The following is a 20640-nucleotide window of genomic DNA, read 5'->3' as shown; positions in this document are numbered from 1 at the left end:
CTCTTCATCTGCCTTGCTCTTAGCCTCCTCGGAAGGAAATTTCATTACATGTCCACCAACTTTCGTCTTGTACAAACAGTACCAAGTCAAGAATATCTCTGATGCTGTCTGGACTAACATGACTTGTCCAGGTATTCACATCATCCTGTGCTTTTATGAAGAGTACCTGCTGGTTACAGCCATTCTTCTTTTCATTATGTTTACTTATCTCTGTTATGCCTTTTGTTAAGTCTCTCTTGTCATCTTTGAGGCTCTTTCTAAGCATCTCAGCAAATGTCTCTGTTTGAAACTGGCTGGCAGCCCCTGGTGAAGAGGTCTTTGCTTCAAGATGCTCAAGATGTCCTTTACTGCCTCAGAGACTGCCATTTGTCACCTCTTCAACCAAGTCCTTCTTGGTGTTAGAGAAATTTCCCTCACTGGGCAGGACTTCATCTGCAGGTGTTACACAGTAGCTGCATAGCCAGTAAAATTCCAGCCAGTGACTATCTATCTCTATCTATAGTCTGATGCCATAATCCCATAAGGGGTGGCCGTCTGTCTTTGAATTAGTGGTTTTACAGGGAGGGACACTAACTCTCTGCCAAGCCGGTGACTCTTTCATAAATGGGTAATTGCCTGAGTCAAGATCTTTGCAGGATGTAAAACAACTTGCTGTAGTATGCACACTTCATTGCTTGTCCATTATTAGCGATAAGTTTACTGCAGTAAGGGCACTGATGATTATGACTTATGCCTGATTGGAAAATTCTGAAAAACTAAAAAAGCGATTGAAGGAGAGAAAAAAATACGACCCTGGGTAAACCCAGGTAGCACAACTCCCGTTAGTCCTACCCTAATTTTAAAAAATAAAATGAAATAAATATAAAAAGAACAGAAGAAAACAAAGAAAAACTGCTACTGTTAAGCAGTAACATCCCTGATCCTTCCACATGCAGATCACTATGTAATCTGTCACCATTTCTAATGTCTGTGCGATATCAAAAGTGGTCTCTCCTCAAAGATGCTCCCAAAAGAGAGTGTGGAAGGTGAAAAACCAACTGCATTTCTGTTATCATCATTAAAGATTTCATTCTATCTGCTACTGACCGCCTGAGTGAGAAAGTGGGCAGAGATCCCCATGTAGAGTTCAGTTCCATGTCTTCAGGAAAATCTGCTGTCACCTGCAGCACCTCCATTTTCTCACCACTCTTGCACAGCACCAGGATGCCCTCAGGAGTTTTAGCTGAGCCTGCATGTATGGAAAAAGAGTGTGTAAAACTGAGTAGGGGGAGTTTGGAAGCAGATACATAAGAAGAGATGATAAGAGTGAGGTGGCAGAAGAGAGAGAGAGAGAGAGAGAGAGAGAGAGAGAGAGAGAGAGAGAGAGAGAGAGAGAGACAAAGTGAGGTAATAAAATAAATGTAACAGAGGGGACTGAGTACCATACTGCTTGGTTGGAGGAACAAGTGGCAGACCAAGAATGAGGTGGAGAGAAAAGATAAACTAACAAATAAGGAAGATCAATGAGAGTGGATCACTGGAAGAAGAGGCAGCCCAATAGGGAAATAAAAAGCCAAGGTTCTCTGTGTTGTGTTTAAATCACCTCATTACATTTCTTTTAACTGCACCTCCACTATCCACCTGCACCTCAATTTCTCTGCACACTCATTCATTTGTCCATTTATTTTCTAGGTAGCTCCACATTCACTCCTCAAAGAAGTTATTTCTATTTGCTCAAAGTTGTTCTTCCCTCCTTCTTGCATAAAATATGAATTATGTCCATAAATCCACCAACTGCCACTGATGCCTCATAATTATTATGGTACATACAGGGTGGTCCATATCCAGTAATCCCTTATTGCACACTTGGGTAAAGCAGTTTTCATTACCAATGCAAGATGAAAATCTGCACTCCTGTCATTATTGCGAATTTTCTGCTAAAAACATCAGTATCAGGCACCTGAGCTGGTTTCTGCAGATGATGGAGCAAAATCTGTGGTTTTTGATGCCCCTGAGGGATTAAAAGATTAGTCCATGCTCAAGGAATTAATTCCAGGTGGCGAAGACCACTAACTCTACAGTAGACCCCCAAGCCCCAGAACCCCTTATCTCAAGCCCATCTCAGGTCTCTGTATGGTATGTGTTTCTGCTTTACTGTGCCCTTTTCATCATTTCTTATTAACCTAATCATAACTATGTGTGTTCCTAATACTTACCATAACAGTTTATAAGTATTTAGTGGGTCTAAATTGTTGTAAAAGGGAAAGTTTGGGTTTATGAGAAGGGGGCTTGGTACCAATCAGGATAAATGCCATAGGTTTTGTCCTTTCGTTATGCAATCTCATTATCATGCACTAGGCACGGTACTAATTATGCACAATAACCAAGGGATCACTGTATTATATTATCCAAACAATTGTGTTAAAGGGACAGTTCAGTCTGCTTTTATGTGGAGCCAAGATATTTCAGCTACTTCATCAACCATCAACAAATGTAAAAAGAAGACATTATAAAGCACAAATGGGTTATGGGAAGTAGAAAATGATGCAGAGTAGGAAATAATGGAGAATGAGAGACTGATGAGGAGAGTGTATGTGAGTGAGGTGGAGGGGGAGAGAGGGAGGGGAAGGCCAAGGATGAGATGGAGGGATGGAATGGAGAGGTATACGAGAGAGGGGTGTGTGAATTGGAAGCAGGGCAGTGAAAAGGGTGACATGGAGGTGATTTGCTTGTGGCCACCCCGTATAAGGGATTAAGGGGAGCAGATGGCTGTTACTTATAAACATACATTTGTTTTTTCTTATATTTGTTTGATTTTTTTATATGCTTAGTTACTTTAAATGAGCAATAACATCCCAAAGTTTGAGTAAATTTGGTAAATTAGTTTTTACAGAAAAAAATAATACAGTATATGCATAATATGTATAAAAAAGAACAGATGCGAGAAATGGGAAACAAGGGGAAGTGTGTTCATCTGATCTCTATGATATTTGGTAGTTTTACTAATAAAGCCCTCATTAATAAATTGCCCTAATAGTTTTTTAATATTCTTCACCATTGGTGAACAGAAAAAAAATCCCAAAATGCCTCTGTATTTATCCCAAATTTTACCACCTTTTTGCCATGTTCAAACAATCATTACAGTCATGTTTGTCAGTCTATGAAAAAAAAAATAGGGCCAAAATGTTCCCCTTTCATTCCTCTTTTTGTAGGTATTTTGCTTTTTGTCTTACGTTCAAAACTAATGGAGTTATATCACTCCAAAAGACTGTAAGTTTAGTTCCGAGATATCACTCGTTGTCTGACTTGCAGTGTCTGTATGATTGGAAACAACTTACTGTAGGTACTTTTTTTTTTTTTTCTATGAGTTGGGATTAGGTATGGTTATGAAGAGATAAAGAATGCTGGAAAAGACAAAGATGGAGAAAAAGACATAGAAGGTTGGGGGTCATCAGGTGAGGAGGCGGTGGGGGGGCAGGTCAGAGGGGAGGTGGCAATGGTGGAGAAAGAACTGCAGCTTCCAACACATTTTTCTCCCATTGAAATGGCATCACATTCTTTTCTGCTGCTTTCTGGGATTGCAGTAGCTTCTTAGACAGTTGCCCCATCTTCAAAAAGTGTACAAAAACGATGAGACATGGCCAAGGTTAGCGCAGACTGAGAACAGGTTGAGACCAAGACTGGCACGTCTCACCTCTCCCAGTATCATATCATCTCTGGCATTTCCCCGCCTCACTACCACACTCCACAAACTCACACTCCCATTGCCAGAAGTATGACATAATTTTTACAGAAACAAAAAAAGAAGAAGAAAAAAAAAAAAATATTGGGAAAAAAAGTGGTCATATTATATACTGCATAGAAAATGGAGATTTCCGCAGGGAAGTGACCTCAAAATGGGAATTACAAAATCATTTTTTTGAAGGGGAAAGAATTGTCATATGACTGTCAAATTGTTACAGAGAATGAGTGATACTCGGAGCTATTTTATGAGGTAACTTTCACAAAATGCCTTTGTCAGTCGAAAATCGGTCCCTGCTGGGGTCTACTCCCCTTAAGGCGTCTGGCAATAGACAGATAGATAGACAGAAACACTGATAACACTGGGTCACCCCCACAGCATATGACAATTGAGTTGTGTACTACAGGCGGCCCTCCACATTCGCGGAATCAACTTTCGCGGGTCTCACAGATTCGAGGATTGCCCTCTGTGGAGCCGACTGAATTTAATGGGCATGGTTGTAAGAAGCTGGGGTAAATATGTAGCTGATGACTTGCCCACACTCATGTGTGGGAAAGCAATCAGCTATTTGTGATATTTTATGCTGCTTTCAGGTCCTTATCTATAAATCTATCTATTGCCAGACGCCTTAATCCCATATAGGGGGTGGCCACAAACAAATCACCTCCACATCACCCTATCCCTTGCCATTTCACTGCCCTGTTCCCAGCTCACACCCCCCTCTCTCATATACATCTCCACTCCATCCCTTCATCTCATCCTTGGCCTTCCCCTCCCTCTCTCCCCCTCCATCTCACTCACATACACTTTCCTCATCAGTCTCTCACTCTCCATCCTCTCCACATGGCCAAACCACCTCAATGTGTTTCTCCTAATGTTTCCTATCACATCCACATCCACACCACAACGCTCCTTCACATCCTCATTTGTCAGTCTATCTCTCCATGTGACTCCACAGGCTCCTCTCAAATAACTCATTTCCACTGCTCTCACTCTTGACTTGTGTCCCTCCAACAACATCCAAGCTTCACTTCCGTACATCAGAGATGGTATCACAGTACTGTCATATAATAACTTTTTCATTTCCATGCTCACTTCCCTGTTTCTTATCACTGCCTTCAAGGAACCAACAACCTTTCTTCCTTTCAAGCACTTCACCCTCCAAACTTCCATCCATTCTCATCACACTACCCAAGTACTTAAGTGTACTCACATTCTCCATTTCCTCACCATCCAACCTCACTGTACATTCACTGACTTCACCTCTCTTGAAGACCATAACTTTAGTCTTCCCTACATTCACCTGTAAAATCCGTTTCTTACACACTCTCCCAAACTCATCCACCTGTAAAATCCATTTCTTACACACACTCCCAAACTCATCCACCAAGCCTTGCAGCTCCCCTTCGTCTTCACTTAACATCACAGTATCATCTGCAAACAACAGTACAGGGAGTTTCCAAACACCGCCCTCTCTCATTAGGACCACTCCAACATCCACTGCCCTACCTTGAATGTCTTTTATAACCCCATCCATATACAGATTCAACAACCATGGAAACATGACACATCCCTGTTTCAACCCAACCTTCAATGTCCTTTCAGGTCCCAGACATGGTTTATTAGGTACAGTATGTGCACACTTGCTCACAGCGGGTGATCTGTGGCTGTAGAGACATTTATGGGAGGGTGCACCAAACATTTGCAGGGGTCTGTGTTCCCTAACCCCTGCAAATGTGGGGGGCTGCCTGTATATGGAAACCCTGTATAATAATATCAAGTAAATAAGCAGTCACTATTTACTTATATACAGTAATCCCTCGATTATCCAAAGTAACAGAGCCAAAGGCATGTCCGGAAAGTGGATCCGTTCGGAAAATGGACTTCTCCCCTTCGTACAAAACCTAACTTTGAAAGCCACTTTAAGAGGCCACTACAGTACAACATACAACACTGTTGTTTATTACTACTCTATCTGGCCAAGCTGACATATAAACCACAGACAAGTAATCACCACTGCAGGTCCATACTCTGCAGTGACATGAAAAAAAAAAACAGCCTGGCTGAACGAAAATGTTCGTGCAGCCATGATTTCCACCCAGATGCAAGCATACTGCCCAGGTAAAAGGGAAAAATGTATGAATAATGGTTTCAAACAGCCAGATCACAGCATCCTGATAAATTATTGTTCGGATAACAGAGGGCTTACTGTACTGTATTTGCTTATCTATTTTTTATATTGGGTAGTCCAGTGGTCTACAATACCAGTCGGGTTAAGGTCACATATTGGTGCATATAGTTCGTTAAGTGATAAACAAACAGAAATAGAAAATAAGTTAAACCCAATTTCACAACAAGCTTGTAATTCATTTACTGTATATGATGATTGGGGTGGCTGCATACAACAGTTCCATGCATACATGGTGCCTCCTGCACAAGCAAACATTCAGATGATTCAGCCAAGAAGGCCACTCAGCATTTACATTCACTATGATTGTCCCCCTTCATCCCACTTCATGCTTGCAGTGCCAATGAAACACCATTTCTCTTGCCAAATAAGCAGGGTTATAACTTGTGTGTGAAATACTGAAACTTACGACTTGGGAATCATGTCTGGCAAGTATGCTACCCCTACTGGAAAGTGTCATGATAATGATGGCACCGAAGGCAAGCCCATGAGGGTACCATATTTTGTGGCATATACGATGCAATTCTCCTACACTGAAAAGTCCCCATGCATCTTTAACCCACGCCGTACCGGCGACGTGAATTAATGTGGCAACATTGCAAGGTCCCTAATTTGCACAATTTTCACGAGTGATTTCGCGAGTGACTTTTGGCACATATACACGGGACACCTTCCTCTATTCCTCTACGAGATGCCAAGCAGGAACAATGCCTTACACCGCATAACCTCTCCCCCCCCCCCCTGTACGCAATTGTCTCGGCAATTCACCTGTTACCAGTGACCTGTCCAATAAAGACATTCAGGGCCAGAGTGATTCCCCAATCGATGACAATGTGGAGGACAAAGTTTACATAGCATGAGAGGAAGAAACAGTCAGAAATGATGATCAGGTAATGTGGGAAAAAAAAGGTCATGAATGGTGATGAGTTAGTGAGTGAAACAAAGCTTATAATGCCTATATTACTGTTTGAAAACCAATATTCTCTTGTACTACATATAAATTCGTACCAAGTAAATAAATAAATACTGTTTATGAGTGGATAAAATAGTTACCCTCCCATAAAACTCCTTTTCTTTGGTGCCAGCCTGTTAGAAAACCCAGTCAGGTAAGGAAGTACTCGTACCTAAATTGGGTATTTTAAACCTCAGGTGAGCGATTTCTCTATGAATTTTCGATGTTTCTCATCAAAAGCGGATGTTTGAGCCCCCCCAAAAAAGGTCCAAAAACATCGGGATGGGGCGGGTTAAAAATGAATGTCATGGGGTTGGACTGGCATTAGCTCTGGCTCTATTAAAAATGGGTAAATATACAGGTAATCCTATAAACTGCCTGTCACTGGCAGAATATACAATAAAAAACATTTAATTAAACTAAAACTGTTGCTAAATTGTGAAAAAATGCATTTGAATGTTTACTCAGATTTAAGAAAAACTTCAAGGACAGCCAAAACTCTTGTGTTTACATACTGACAGTGCTACCACCTGGTGTCTACTAATGAATATAATGAAGTCATCAATGTAAACATGAATTTTTAGGATGAACAAGTGTCTTTAACCCGCGCCGTCCCGGCGATGTGAATTAACACAGCAACATTGCAAGGTCCCTAATTTGCACAATTTTCAATTTTCGCGAGTGATTTCGCGAGTGATTTTTGGCATGTATAAACTGGACACCTTCCTCTATTCCTCTACAAGATGCCAAGCAGGAACAATGCCTTACACCGCATAACCTCTTCCCCCCCCCCCCCTGCATGCCATTGTCTCAGCAATTCACCTGTTACCAGTGACCTGGCCAATAAAGACATTCAGGGCCAGAGTGATTCCCCAATCGATGACAATGTGGAGGACAAAGTTTACATAGCATTAGAGGAAGAAACAGTCAGAAATGATGATCAGGTAATGTGGGAAAAAAAAAGGTCATGAATGGTGATGAGTTAGTGAGTGAAACAATGCTTATAATGCCTATGTTACTGTTTGAAAACCAATATACTCTTGTACTACATATAAATTCGTACCAAGTAAATAAATAAATACTGTTTATGAGTGGATAAAATAGTTACCCTCCCATAGAACTCATTTTCTTTGGTGCCAGCCTGTTAGAAAACCCAGTCAGGTAAGGAAGTACTTGTACCTAGATCGAGTATTTTAAACCTCAGGTGAGCGATTTCTCTATGAATTTTCGATGTTTCTCACCAAAAGCGGATGTTTGAGTAAAAAAAAAAAAGTCAGGACTGGGGCATACCACTGCCCAGAAAACGTCGGGATGGGGCGGGTTAATTTTCTATTGGCCTTTATTTTTTGTGATTTTATACTCTTCATGGATCATCCTGATATTTTACATGCAGTAAGGTGACGAGGACAAACTCAACTCTGTGTTTACATACTGACAGTGCTGCCACCTGGTGTCTGCTGGTGAATATAAGTGAAAGTCCCCAGTGCAAGCATGGATTTTTAGGATGATCAAGTGCTTGTAGCTTTATTATTGGCCTTTGTTTTATGTTATTTTATATTGTCTTTGCATGAAACATGCTGATACTTTACATTTAATCAAGTGACTTGAGGACAAACCCAGCTGGGTCAAGCTCAAATAGGAAGGGTGGACTGAAGCAATTTCTGCCATACATATGTATGACTGTGTTACAGATTTTCACTTTTACATAATAAACTGATGAATATTATTAAACAGAGATACTGAGAGGTGAATATGTATATACAAGCCCACCTGGTTCAAACTCAGTAAAGGAGAAGGATGGACAGATGTAATTTTGAGTGTTAAACCCTTGAACAGCTCCTGGCATTGAATGATGCTTTACAATACCGGTGCCAATGACGTCAAATTTGCGTGAGCTATGAAAAGCTGTGAACAGTTATGGGAAGGGAACGAAGGTCAGTGGTACGTTTACACAACCCTACTCTACCATCCCAAGCACTCAGGCAGTCCACTGATCTTGGATGTTTTTGGCCATGTTTACATGTTAATGGCATATGCACCGTAATTTTATGAATTCTTCCACAAATCATAGTGAATCAAAGGATGGGTTTAGGAAGATAAAAGAAAAATTGCCAGGTGCGCTAGATATTATTCTTCATGTTGATAAGAAAAAGAAACTGATTTTGGATCTCTGAAAAAATAGTCTCAAGGCTGGCCTGGGATGCACACAAATTTCTGAACCCAAGGCCACTGGGGAGTTTAATGTATGACTGATACAGATTCACTATTTTAGTTCTTATATTAATTAATAACATAACTATCGACTGATGAATATTACAAAATGGAGATACTGAAAGGTAAGTGTGCATTTGTGTGAATGTGACTACAGTGTTTCCTCGATTATCCTATGTAACAGAGCCATCGATACATTCGGATATGGACATTGTCCTGAACAGAGCAATACCCTACCTACCTATACTCTACCTGTATGTACAACACCACTCCTAGCTGTGGCAGTGTTCTTCAGTCTTTCAGTTATTCTGACATAAAAACATACATGGGAATATCCAATGTAATGGTAGACACTAAGAAAACAATGTATAAACAAAAAAATCCACAAATAAAATAAATGAAGAAGAAAAGGGTTGCAAAAACAATTTTAATAAAGTACACTGTACTTACCACCCAGTAAACTGCAGACAGGTGTGGTCAACCTTGCTCAATATTTCACACTTCTTCTCCAGAGTCAAACCTTTCTCTTTTGTTTTTAGGGTGTTGGTGAGGCCATCATCACACACACGAGAATGTCGCAGAGGAAAATCAAGACCTGAAGAAGGTACGGAACCACCACAAATGCAACAATGGAAGCTGCAATGGTTATAACTCGGACAAGCACGCCCACACTTTAGAGACACGCGAGAACTGAGGTGCAATACTGCCACGTGAACACAGTGTTGCTATGTCTCTTCCCACTCTTGGCTATATGCAGACAAGAATAATGCGCCAAACTGACCTACGGGCACAAGAGCAATTTTTGCTCAGCCAAGCAAATGCTGCCATGGGGCAACAAAACTGGATAAACCATACATCATGGCGTCAGGGAGCATCCAAAATATCCAGTCACCCAAGCGACTTTGACCATTTGGTAGTGAGGTGGGTGGCCGCGTGTGCCTGGAGCATCCGAGTACTCCGGACAGCCAGGGCACTTTGGTGAGGAGGTGGATGGCCATTTTTGCTCAGCTGGTGGGTTATGGCCTATTACCCAAGCGTGGCCAGAGAGGCCGGCCAGCCACTCAACAGGTTTTTTTGAATTTGTAGGCAGCCCAACCGGCTATTTCAGAAATTTTATGTTCATATGGACAAAGAAATCAGGATACTGGCATAATAGAGCCACGGCCTAATGTTCGGATATGGGGTGTCTAGATAACCGAGGGGTTACTGTACATCAAGCTAAGGTTGTACTGAGTGTTGGTTAGGAGTCAAAAACATTTTTCTTAGACCTGCTCTTCCAAAATCAGGGTGCGTCCTACACACGTCTAGTATGCCATGAAATACGGTAAAAAAAAAAAAAGATTTTAGGTTACATGGTCATTGACTCCCTCCTATCCCTACTGAACCCATGATATGCTGACCATGATATACAATACTGTATATCATTATGCGATGGAATTTCACGTGACGCAATCTCACTATGAGACATGACTGTAAGGTACAGTACAGTAACCCCTCCAATATCCGGATCAATAGAGCCATAGGCAGGTCCGGATATTGGTCCTGTCCGGATATTGGGCCCCAGCTTATGGACTTGTACTTATGGACCCTAACTCTGAAAAACACCTATACAACTCCCTCTGGACATGCATTGCACCAATTTAAGACCCAAATCACACCAATAAGGGACATAAAAGACTGAAATAAATGCAAAAGAACCATAAAATGAGGTTTTAGAGGTGAGTTTATACAATATTAAACATTCTGGGTACTTACAAGTCCCTTGCTATTGGACTGGTTTGAACCGCCAGTTTGCAGTCCACAGTTAATCCTCTGCACTCTAAATTCTAATTTCTCAACACTGCACAACACTGTAAATTCCTGTGTGTTCTAGTGGCAAGGTATTGCAGTTTATTCACTGTTTATTCACAAAAAACAAGCACCTGTGGCTTGCACTGTTATGAGTATCTGCTCTCCATCGGAGTTAAGCTGTGACTGTTGATGTTGGTGGGGTAACAGAGTTGCCAGATCGCAACAGCCACATTACCAATCTCCTCAACTTTCATTGTCAAATATAACTTTTCACTACCAAATTCGTAAAGCTAGCATATATTCTTCACTAATTATATATACAAGTGGAAATACATGTAATCACTCTCCTTATAACTAACACCATGTTGATTATTTTCATACTATGTAGGGTAGCAGATTAATCAGAGAGAGCAAATAATCCACCATCTCCATCCTGTGTATCCTCATACATGTGAAAAATCCATTTGGTAATGCATTATTCTAATTCATTACCAAACGAATTTTTCATTACCAAATTGGCCCACACTTGGTAATGAAAAATACCAAATGGCAACCTGACAGGGGAGGGGGGAGGGGGAGGAAGGAAGGGGTGAAGGGACCATGGTGTAACAGCTGTTTGGCGCCAGGCGGGAATTTCAAATTATGGGAGGGAAAAATGTCAGATTTTTTTCGAATTTTTTGCGGTTTTTGGCCCATTTTGGGAATAATGGATCCCAGGAGGATTATGTCCGGTTAGTGGGGATGTTCGGATATTGGGCGTTCGGATATTAGAGGGATTACTGTATTTGATTCCAGTACTTAAGATGAGCTTGCATCTCTTTCAATCAAGTTAGATAACTAGGTGCATAGACTACCTTATCAATCTGATCTCAGTGGATGTGGCCAGAAACACACTGCCTCCACATTACCCTATCCTCCTCCACCAGGCTACCCTACATATCATATCACACTTACTCGTATACTGTATCTCTCTTCCCTGTCCCTCCACCTCATCCTCAGTTTCCCTCTCTCTCTCAATCATATACACTCTCCAAATCAGTCTGGCACTCTCAGTCTGCTCCACATGGCCAAATTCTTTCAGTATTCCTCCTAACACTTTCCAGCACATTCACATCAGCACAACAATGCCCAAACTTCCTCCCTTTCATTTTTCACATAACTCTACATACTCTTCTCAGATAACTCATATCCACTCCTTTCATATGTTAACATATTCATACCAGCACAACAACACCCAAACTTCCTCCTTGTTATTTCTCTTCACATTGAGGTGGTTTGGCCATGTGGAGAAGATGGAAAATGAGAGACTGATGAATGAGGAGAGTGTATATGAGTGGAGTGGAGGGGGGGGGAGAGGGAGGGGGAGGCCAAGGATGAGATGGAAGGATGGAGTGGAGAGGTATATGAGAGAGGGGGTGTGTGAGCTGGGAGCAGGCCAGTGAAATGGCGGGGGACAAGGTGACATGGAGGCGATTCGTTTGTGGCCACCCCTTATGGGATTAAGGCGTCTGGCAAATGATAGATAGATAGATAGATAGATAGATAACTCCACATACTCTTCTCAGATAAATCATATCCACTCCTTTTATATCTTAATGGGCAATGATTACTTCATTGCTCACTTTAATATATCCTGTCACTTCCCTCAATGCATCTTTAACCTTTCTCCCCTGCTGTAACTTTTTCCCCTTAACCCCTACACCGTGGGCATGTTTACCGATGTTTTGCGTGTGCCGCGGGGTTATTCGGGCTCCGAGAGACTCTCAAAAAATATTTGCCAAAAATCAGTTATTAGTCCTAGAATATTAAAATTACATATGCTTATGGCACATACCTTCAGCTTTCTCCTGGAATGTTTGTTGAGCCTTCGTCAGTTACCGTAGGACTTGTGGAGACCTCTGAAGTTGCGTAACGAAGTCTCCACTTTACACTTCCCGACAACCCGTAATATGATTACCACAGCCAGATATTAACACTATAAACACTACTCTATGATTTTCAAGTAGTTTGGGATCCATACTCCAAAAAAAAAAAACCACTGTGAAAGCAATGAAAATTACGAGCGCGTCTGACCGTCGCACTTACGCTAGTTTGCTCTTGGTACTCTGTCATTTATTATTCATAAAACCGCTCACACTTTATATTTCTATTACTCTATAACACTTATATATATCTACAGTCTTTATCCATAAATTTCCTTCAGTAGTATTAATTTATTGTCACTGTAGGGATTCAATTTCTTTCAGTAAAATACGTAGCATTCACTTTCTCATCCTGTATACTAGCATTGAGAGTGAATGTCACTTTCATCTTCACTCTCATAACGCATAGTATTCAGACATGCTAGAGTGAAACTTTCACTTTCATTACTCCTAGGGTATATACTCGTATTCTTATAATACTACTCATTTACATTTCTATTTACGTTCTCTATTCTATTTTATTTACACTGTGTTATGCACTGTCACTTGAAGTAACTTATAAAACTATTTTCCATTGTTCACGTATATTTACATTCATTACTTTCACTTGCTGTTTACACATTATTTACAATTCCACTTGCACTGTTTTACTCAATAGAAAGATCGTAGTCACTCTTTTATCAATTGTCAGCCCTTTACCTCTTTCCACACGAGGTTTAGTAGGGGGTAAAGGTCACAGGGCCCTTTGCATGGGGGTGAAATAGTCCCTGAAGTCAGCAAGAAGAAACAGACGTACCTCTGCTTTGGAAGATGAGAGTAAACTGATAACGGAGGGCCGGGGTAGAGGCCTACTTAGGGGATATTCAGTGCTACCAATGTTCGCTCTTGAAACAGCTATGTATAGCACTGATATGATTGGCAGGAAATCTAGACAATACATTATAAATTAGGTAGGTCCAGGTGAATGTAAATATCACTTAGGCTTCTCCCTTCCCTCCTTACATGTATATTTATTATGAAAATAGATTATAAGACATATTTCAAGGGGAAAAAAACAGCGAAAATTAGCGAACGAGTGCATGTGAGGTGTTGTCAGGTGATAAATAGCCAATTCCAGGTGTATGGCACTCTCACTTACCTTATTTCTTTCTTGTATATATTATTTTGGTATAAGAATAGGGCATAGGGCTTATTTCAATGGATGAAATCAGTGAAAAATTCCAGGGAAGATTTACTTAGCGTAGCACGGCTGGGCAGGCGAGAGGATAGGGTAATGGAGGGGGGGTAGGGAGGGGATTCAAGAATGGGGAGAAATGGCTAAATTGTCAACAATGGATGGGAGTACAGATGAGATTAGGAGTGCTGACTAGTGTTGGACATTGGCAGTACTGATAGATGATACAAGCCCCCACTTGGAAGCCCGGGTGAATTCAAAATAACACAGAATCACAAAAGCGACACCCCGCGGTATGATCCCTTGCTCCCAAGCGTCACGAAAGTGACGCCCCGCGGTTAAGGGGTTAACTCCCATCCTTGTCTATCTATCTATTGTCAAACAATTTAATCCCATAAGGGGAGGCCACAAACAAATTGTCTCCAAGTCGCCCTGTCTCCCGTCATTTCATTGCCCGTCCCCCAGCTCACACCACCCTGTCATATGCCTCTCTACTCCATCCCTCCATCCCATCCTTGGCTTCCCCCTCCCCTCCCTTCCACGTCACTCTCATACACTCTCCTCATTAGTCTTTCGCTCTCCATCCTCTCCACATGGTCAAACCACCTCAATGTATTTCTCCCAATGCTTTCTGTCACATCCACACCACAATGCCCATTCACTTCCTCATCTGTCAATCTGCCTCTCCATGTAACTCCAGATGCCACTCCAAATATCTCACTTCCACTTCCCTCACTCTTGAATTGTGTCCTTCCAACAAGGTCCAAGCTTCACTTCCATGCCAGAGCTGGTATCACAATACTATCAGTCAGCTACTTTTTTACTTCCAAGATCACTTTTCTGTTTCTTATCATTGCTTTCAAAGAACCAGCAATCCTTCTTCCTTGTTGTACCCTTTCAAGCACTTCATCCTCCAAACTTTCATCCTTACACATCACACTACCCAAGTACTAAATGCATTCACATTTTCCATTTCCTCATCATCCAACCTCACTGTACATTCAGTGACTTCATTTCTCTCAAAGATGATAACTTTACCCTTCCCAACATTCACCTTTAGATTCTGTATCTCAGACACTCTGTCAAACTCATTCACCAAGTGTTGCAGTACCCCTTTAATTTCACTTAACAATACAGTATCATCTGGAAACAACAGTACAGGGAGTTTCCCAACACTGCCCTCTTTCATTAGGGCCACTCCAACATCCCCTGTCCTACCTTGTATCTCTTTTATCCATCCATCCATCATCCAATTCTACGTTGCCATGACAAGCGTAGAAGTCCGGAGCTAGGCACTTTGGTCCTGATATTTAAGATGAGAGTGACCAGCCTCACTCATCCCTGAGTGGCATTACGTGACCAATAACCCCAACCACCCCTTGGATATAAACCTTCACCGGCTCAATGCGATTGGAGTGCTGTAATTACCCTCTAAACCACCAGGTGCCATAATTTGGTTATATGGTTACCATCCAGCATAGTAAATGGTTTCCTGGTGTACAGGAAACCATTAGGCTTGTCACTCAGTGTAGAGTCACCCATAGGCAGGAGGAGGAGGAAAGAATAAAAGAAAGAAAGACAAAAGAGGGAGTGTAAAGTCACCCGTAGGCAGAAGGACGAGGAAAGAATGAAGTAAAGAAAGACAGAAGAGGAAGGAAGGAATGGAGAGAGGAGAGGAAAGGGCAGACACACGAGAGCAGCACTATATCGAGTGAGTGGATGGTGAGCGCCCCCACCATAACCCCATCCATATACAAATTGAACAACCATGGAGACATGACACATCCCTGATTCAATCAAATATTCGTTAGAAAAATTCACTCAGTTCACTATCTACACGCACTACAGCCTTAGCACCCTCATACACTACATACTCTTCACGGCATTCAACAACCTCTCCATATACAGTATTCTTAATATTTTCCAAATTCCTTGTCTACAGGAATCCTCCTCACACTACAATACTTAAATATTTTTTAGACATTCATATTCTCCATTTCCTGAACAGTCTGCCTTACTATACACTTCCCTCCAATTCAAAAACCATAACCTTACTCTTTGCCACACACAGAGAAGGCTACTCAAGTATCTTTTGATGCCTTGGAGTATTGTAGTCTAGCCCCGTGTCTCTGTGGTTTGGATAGGTTAATATGCCAATGAGTATTATTTTTTCTTTTACAGAAGAGAAGGAAGCAATGCAAAGCAGAATCACAATAAAAGAAAACAAGTCCAAAATCTTTTTAAGTCAGGATCAGTCCATTTAAACCAATTGACAAAACGATGCTAAAAGAGTGTACAGGATGTGAGTCATGCTAAGAGACAGAGAGGAAAAGGGAGAGTGGGGATCATGTATTATAATAATGATAATGATGAGAGAGGTGGGGGGGGGGGACAATTTTTCAATGGCCACCTCCTCCAAGACTGAGGAATGGACATGCAGGGAGATAGATTATCCAGTGGCAGCCCTGAAAATAGTGTTACTGACCAAGGTGTCGAGGGGTGTGCAGGGTAATGGTTGAGGCTTTCACGGCCACTGCTGCCTCAGAATCAGAGTCAGAATCTGGAGAGACCTTAGTGAAGCTGTCTGGCCGGATCTCTACTACCTCTATGGCACTTTGGTGCACCACGTACAGGAGTGGGGCACGGTACACTGTAACAAAATATATATGGGATATAGCATCAACAGACACATAATGCCATATACAGTGTATGTACACTGTAGTGCCAAAACTTCTTTTACACATAAGTAATATAATATTTTCTTAAATTAATGTTTCTACTTGATGAAACTGCCTTAATAATGCAGTTAAACATCTATCTACCTGATATTTAGCCCTTGCCAAGCTGCAGACCTCATATGTGGCACAATGAAGGTCTGCACAGGCCATGCTGCAAGCCTCGTATGAGGTACAATTTACACAGGTAATAAAACACTGACTCGGCAGACATAAGCCTCCTTACAAAGAATTAGCATAGCAAGCATTAATTAACATATTGCTGAGAGGTCAAACATTTTTTCCCAAGATGAACATAAACTAGATAGTTTACTCCCTGAGGACCAGCAGTCACTATACATGTCACATACTGTACCTTTACATGACACTGCTTCAGTTTAAGTACCTGTTGTCCATACTGTATACATGTTAGGGTTGTCTCTTTGTGAACTGGTGTGATTTTTTTTTTTTTTTCTTCAGTATATGGCACCTGGTGGTCTACTGGGATAAAGCCAAGGAATGGTTGGAATTTATTGCTCAAATACAGCAAATGGCATTCAGAGGCAAGTGAGGCTGATCACTTTACTGTAAATGCCAAGACTGAGCAGCCTAGACCCAGGTTCCCATGCTCCTGATGGGGCAAAAACTGAATGGATTGACTGATTTTTTTATTTGATTTGAGTTGATTTACAGTATTTAATCCTTTTTTTTTTTGCATGCTGGTGGGTCTTTTGGAAGATCAATAAATATTTGTCTTAATGAACTTTAAATCTATAAGAAGTTCCTTGCCACAGCCCAGGATGAATCTTCCATCCATTTGGACAGCAGCCCAGTGATCTTTCCACTCACCCACCAACATCGTGTGATAATAAAGTTGTAATACTTAAGGTACCAAAAAAATATCACAAATGTGTAAAGCAATAGGGTACCAAAAAATATTACAAATGTGTAAAGCAACAGATGAAGAGTGAGCACCTACCGATGGCCACTGGGAGGCGTGTGAATTTGACGTCGTGTTCTCGAGATCGCTGGCCACATGCATCAACAAACACACCAAACTCATGGAAGCACAACAGGTATTCTTCATATTTCCCAGGTTCAGATACCTGATGAGGTAATACTGTACATGTAAAAAAGTGGATTGTACAGAACATCAGCACCTCACCATTCATGGGATCAACATCCATGAATTCATCTATTCACAAAGTAGTCTCTAAATTCATAAACAGAGAAAATGATTTTTTTTTTTTTTAAAGTGTGCTGAGCAACAGCGCCAACTGCATCACAGTATGTGCACCACCTATCCCAAGTAGCAAGCACTTTCTCAGTCTTAACCTGGTAATGTGTAAAGGATGTGTAGAAAATGTGCATACAAAGGTACTTTATTAATGAGAAAGAGAGAGAGACTGTGTGTGTCTGTCTGTCTTCTCCTTGACCTCTGAGCCTACCTGACACACCCATTAATCTTGGCACTGGACCACATGATGATGACAAAAGAAGGAAATGGAAGAGAAGAAGATGAAAAAAAATTGGAGATGGAGAAGAAAAAACTGCTATACACAGAAAGTGTCACAAATTGCTAAAAGTGGAATATGAAACTGTTAAAAGTTGGCATATGAGGAGATTACAACAAAAGCACAGGAAGCATGAAAAGCTGCAAAGAAGACTACGAGATGGCAGGAGACAAGGAAATCTCAGAAGAGGGAGGAAATAAGGAGTGAAAATAGGAGAGAACAGTAAATCATGCAAAGGTACTTGAGATTTGTAGGCCTGACTCTTGTGGAGTACCAAGAATACTCTGCGGGGTGTGTTGTGAAAAAGTAGGGGCTATCAGAGAGAATTCTGCTCAAGCGAACCATTAATTTTGGTGAGAGGTCAAGATAAATGTATCCATTAATATATCACTAATTTAAAGTATAAGTGATTGAAGTATGGAGCTAGACAACAAAAGTAAGGGGCAAGACAGTGTTCCAGGAAATGGGTATAAGCCGACACAAAAGGGTGACCAAGCCAAGAACTGCACTGGCTGGCTGGCAGATGGGACAGGCTTGGAGGGTGTCTCAGGGGCACAGTAGTTCTGCTGAGAGAAGCAGACATTCACACAACCATGAACAGTAAAATGGTGAGTAGATGCTGATGAGAATTTGAGGAGATTGTGAGTGAACGTGAAGGGAATTTCACATGCCCTATGCATCAATTTCTGATGTCATTAATCAAGGAAAGACTGCCACTCTTCACCAAACTATTTAATTTTTGACATCAAAGTTGATCGACCTAAACCCAGTTCTTTTTATGTGCCCTCTGTGTCAGTGTATGAAAAGGAGAAATAAAATTTTTACTCACTGCTTATAGGGAAAAGAGACTGTAATATAGTGAAATACTGTAGAAGCAAAAACTAATGGTATGAATCTACCATCTCTGTACACTATTGGGATGGCTATCATTCTTTCCTTCCTTAAATATCGACAAGCTTTATTTCTCACCCATTTCGTTGTATTTGTCCAGCAAAACAAAAATAACCAGGCCTAAGAAACTTGTAACAATTCTCCTATACAAAATATGAGCATGACATGGCTCAAGAATGTACACACAGCAAAAAAACTATCGTTACAGGGGGGTCCGATGTGTTTCATACTGAACAACCTGGCTGTCTCGCTAGGGTTGGTAAGCCTGACACTGGGTGAGTTGCCAAATAGGACGAGGTAGAAATATGCATGGGAGAAGCAATGGATATAGCTTATAATAAATATGCAACAAACACAGGCAGGGATACCAATAAAGGAGGCTGTTATCAAAAACCTTTATTCGTGTGTCATTTTATATCGCGCAGAAGGTGTAACGATAGTTCTTTTGTTGTGTGTACATTCTGACCATAAACAAAAACCCTCGTTTTTTTTTTAATGCGAGGAAGAAGGAACCAAAGGCCATGAGCCCGCAGTAACAGTTCCCTCCAAGGGAAAAACAAAATACAATAGAGAGCCAAATTCAAGATCCGATCATTTTGAGATGCCTGGACACACTGCGTTTGAAAAACTGGAGATCATAGGCAGCAGGAAATACAGACAGAGGGAGACAGTTCCAGAGCTGACCTGTTGCATAAATGAAAGACTGGGAGTAACGGTTAACTCTTGCATTAGAGAGTTGGACAGAAAAGGGATGAGAGTTTGCTGCCAGACGGGTGCTAGGCGCCCGTCGTAGAGGTGGAGGAATGCAAGCAGACAGTTCAGAGGAACAGTGACCATTAACGTAGTGATAGAAAAGAGATAAAGATGCAACAGTGCGGCGAAGAGACAGAGGTTGAAGGGAGTCAGTAAGAGGAGGAGAGTTAATGAGACGAAAAGCCTTAGACTCCACCCTATTGAGAAGAGCTGTATGTGGGGAGCCTCCCCACACATGAGAGTTGTACTCCACACAGGGGCGGATAAAACCCCTGTATAGAGTCAACAATTGTGCAGGGGTAAAGAAAGAGCGGAGTCGGCTTAGCACACCCAATCTCTTGGAAGCAGATTTTACAAGAGATGAAATATGATCTTTCCAAGATAAGTCCCGAGTAAATGAAACCCCAAGCATGTTCAAGGATGATGCAGGATTAAGCTGAATATTATTAAACATTAGTAGGTATACCTGTGGAAGATTTTGTCGGGTTGATAGGTGTAAGAATTGAGTCTTAGATGCATTAAAAACAACCATATTATTTTTACCCCAGTCAGAGATACAAACCAAGTCAGACATTAGGTGTGCCATAGCCTCATCCCTTGTTTGTTGAAGTATCTGTTGAGATGGGTGTTGCGGGAACCGAATGGAAAGGTGAAGGGTGGAGTCATCAGCATATGAGTGGATAGGGTTAGATGTACAGCTTAGAAGATCATTGATGAATAAAAGGAAGAGAGTTGGTGATAGGACAGAGCCCTGAGGAACACCACTGTTGATAGATCTAGGAGAAGAACGATGGCCGTCTACAACAGCG

The 20640-nt window shown here is 41.4% G+C and overlaps 1 protein-coding gene across 1 annotated transcript in view; it reads right to left on the bottom strand.

The window, feature by feature from the left end:
* Positions 1-352: 352 nt before the first annotated feature.
* sti (citron rho-interacting kinase sticky) overlaps positions 353-20640 on the bottom strand; it is a 421549-nt gene continuing 401261 nt past the window's right edge. Inside the window, exons 35-38 of the mRNA XM_080286239.1 lie at positions 17653-17779; positions 16445-16609; positions 1087-1228; positions 353-452 (exon numbers count right to left, since the gene is read on the bottom strand). Of these exons, the coding sequence (XP_080142365.1) occupies positions 353-452; positions 1087-1228; positions 16445-16609; positions 17653-17779 (534 nt within the window). The remainder of the gene's footprint in view (positions 453-1086; positions 1229-16444; positions 16610-17652; positions 17780-20640) is intronic.

Source organism: Coenobita brevimanus, chromosome 110 (assembly GCF_032717465.1).
Source record: "Coenobita brevimanus isolate Jiangsu-jjx chromosome 110, ASM3271746v2, whole genome shotgun sequence".
NCBI classification, from domain to species: domain Eukaryota; kingdom Metazoa; phylum Arthropoda; class Malacostraca; order Decapoda; family Coenobitidae; genus Coenobita; species Coenobita brevimanus.
The sequence above is the reverse complement of the archived record's forward strand: the minus strand, read 5'-3'. Positions and strand labels throughout refer to the sequence as shown.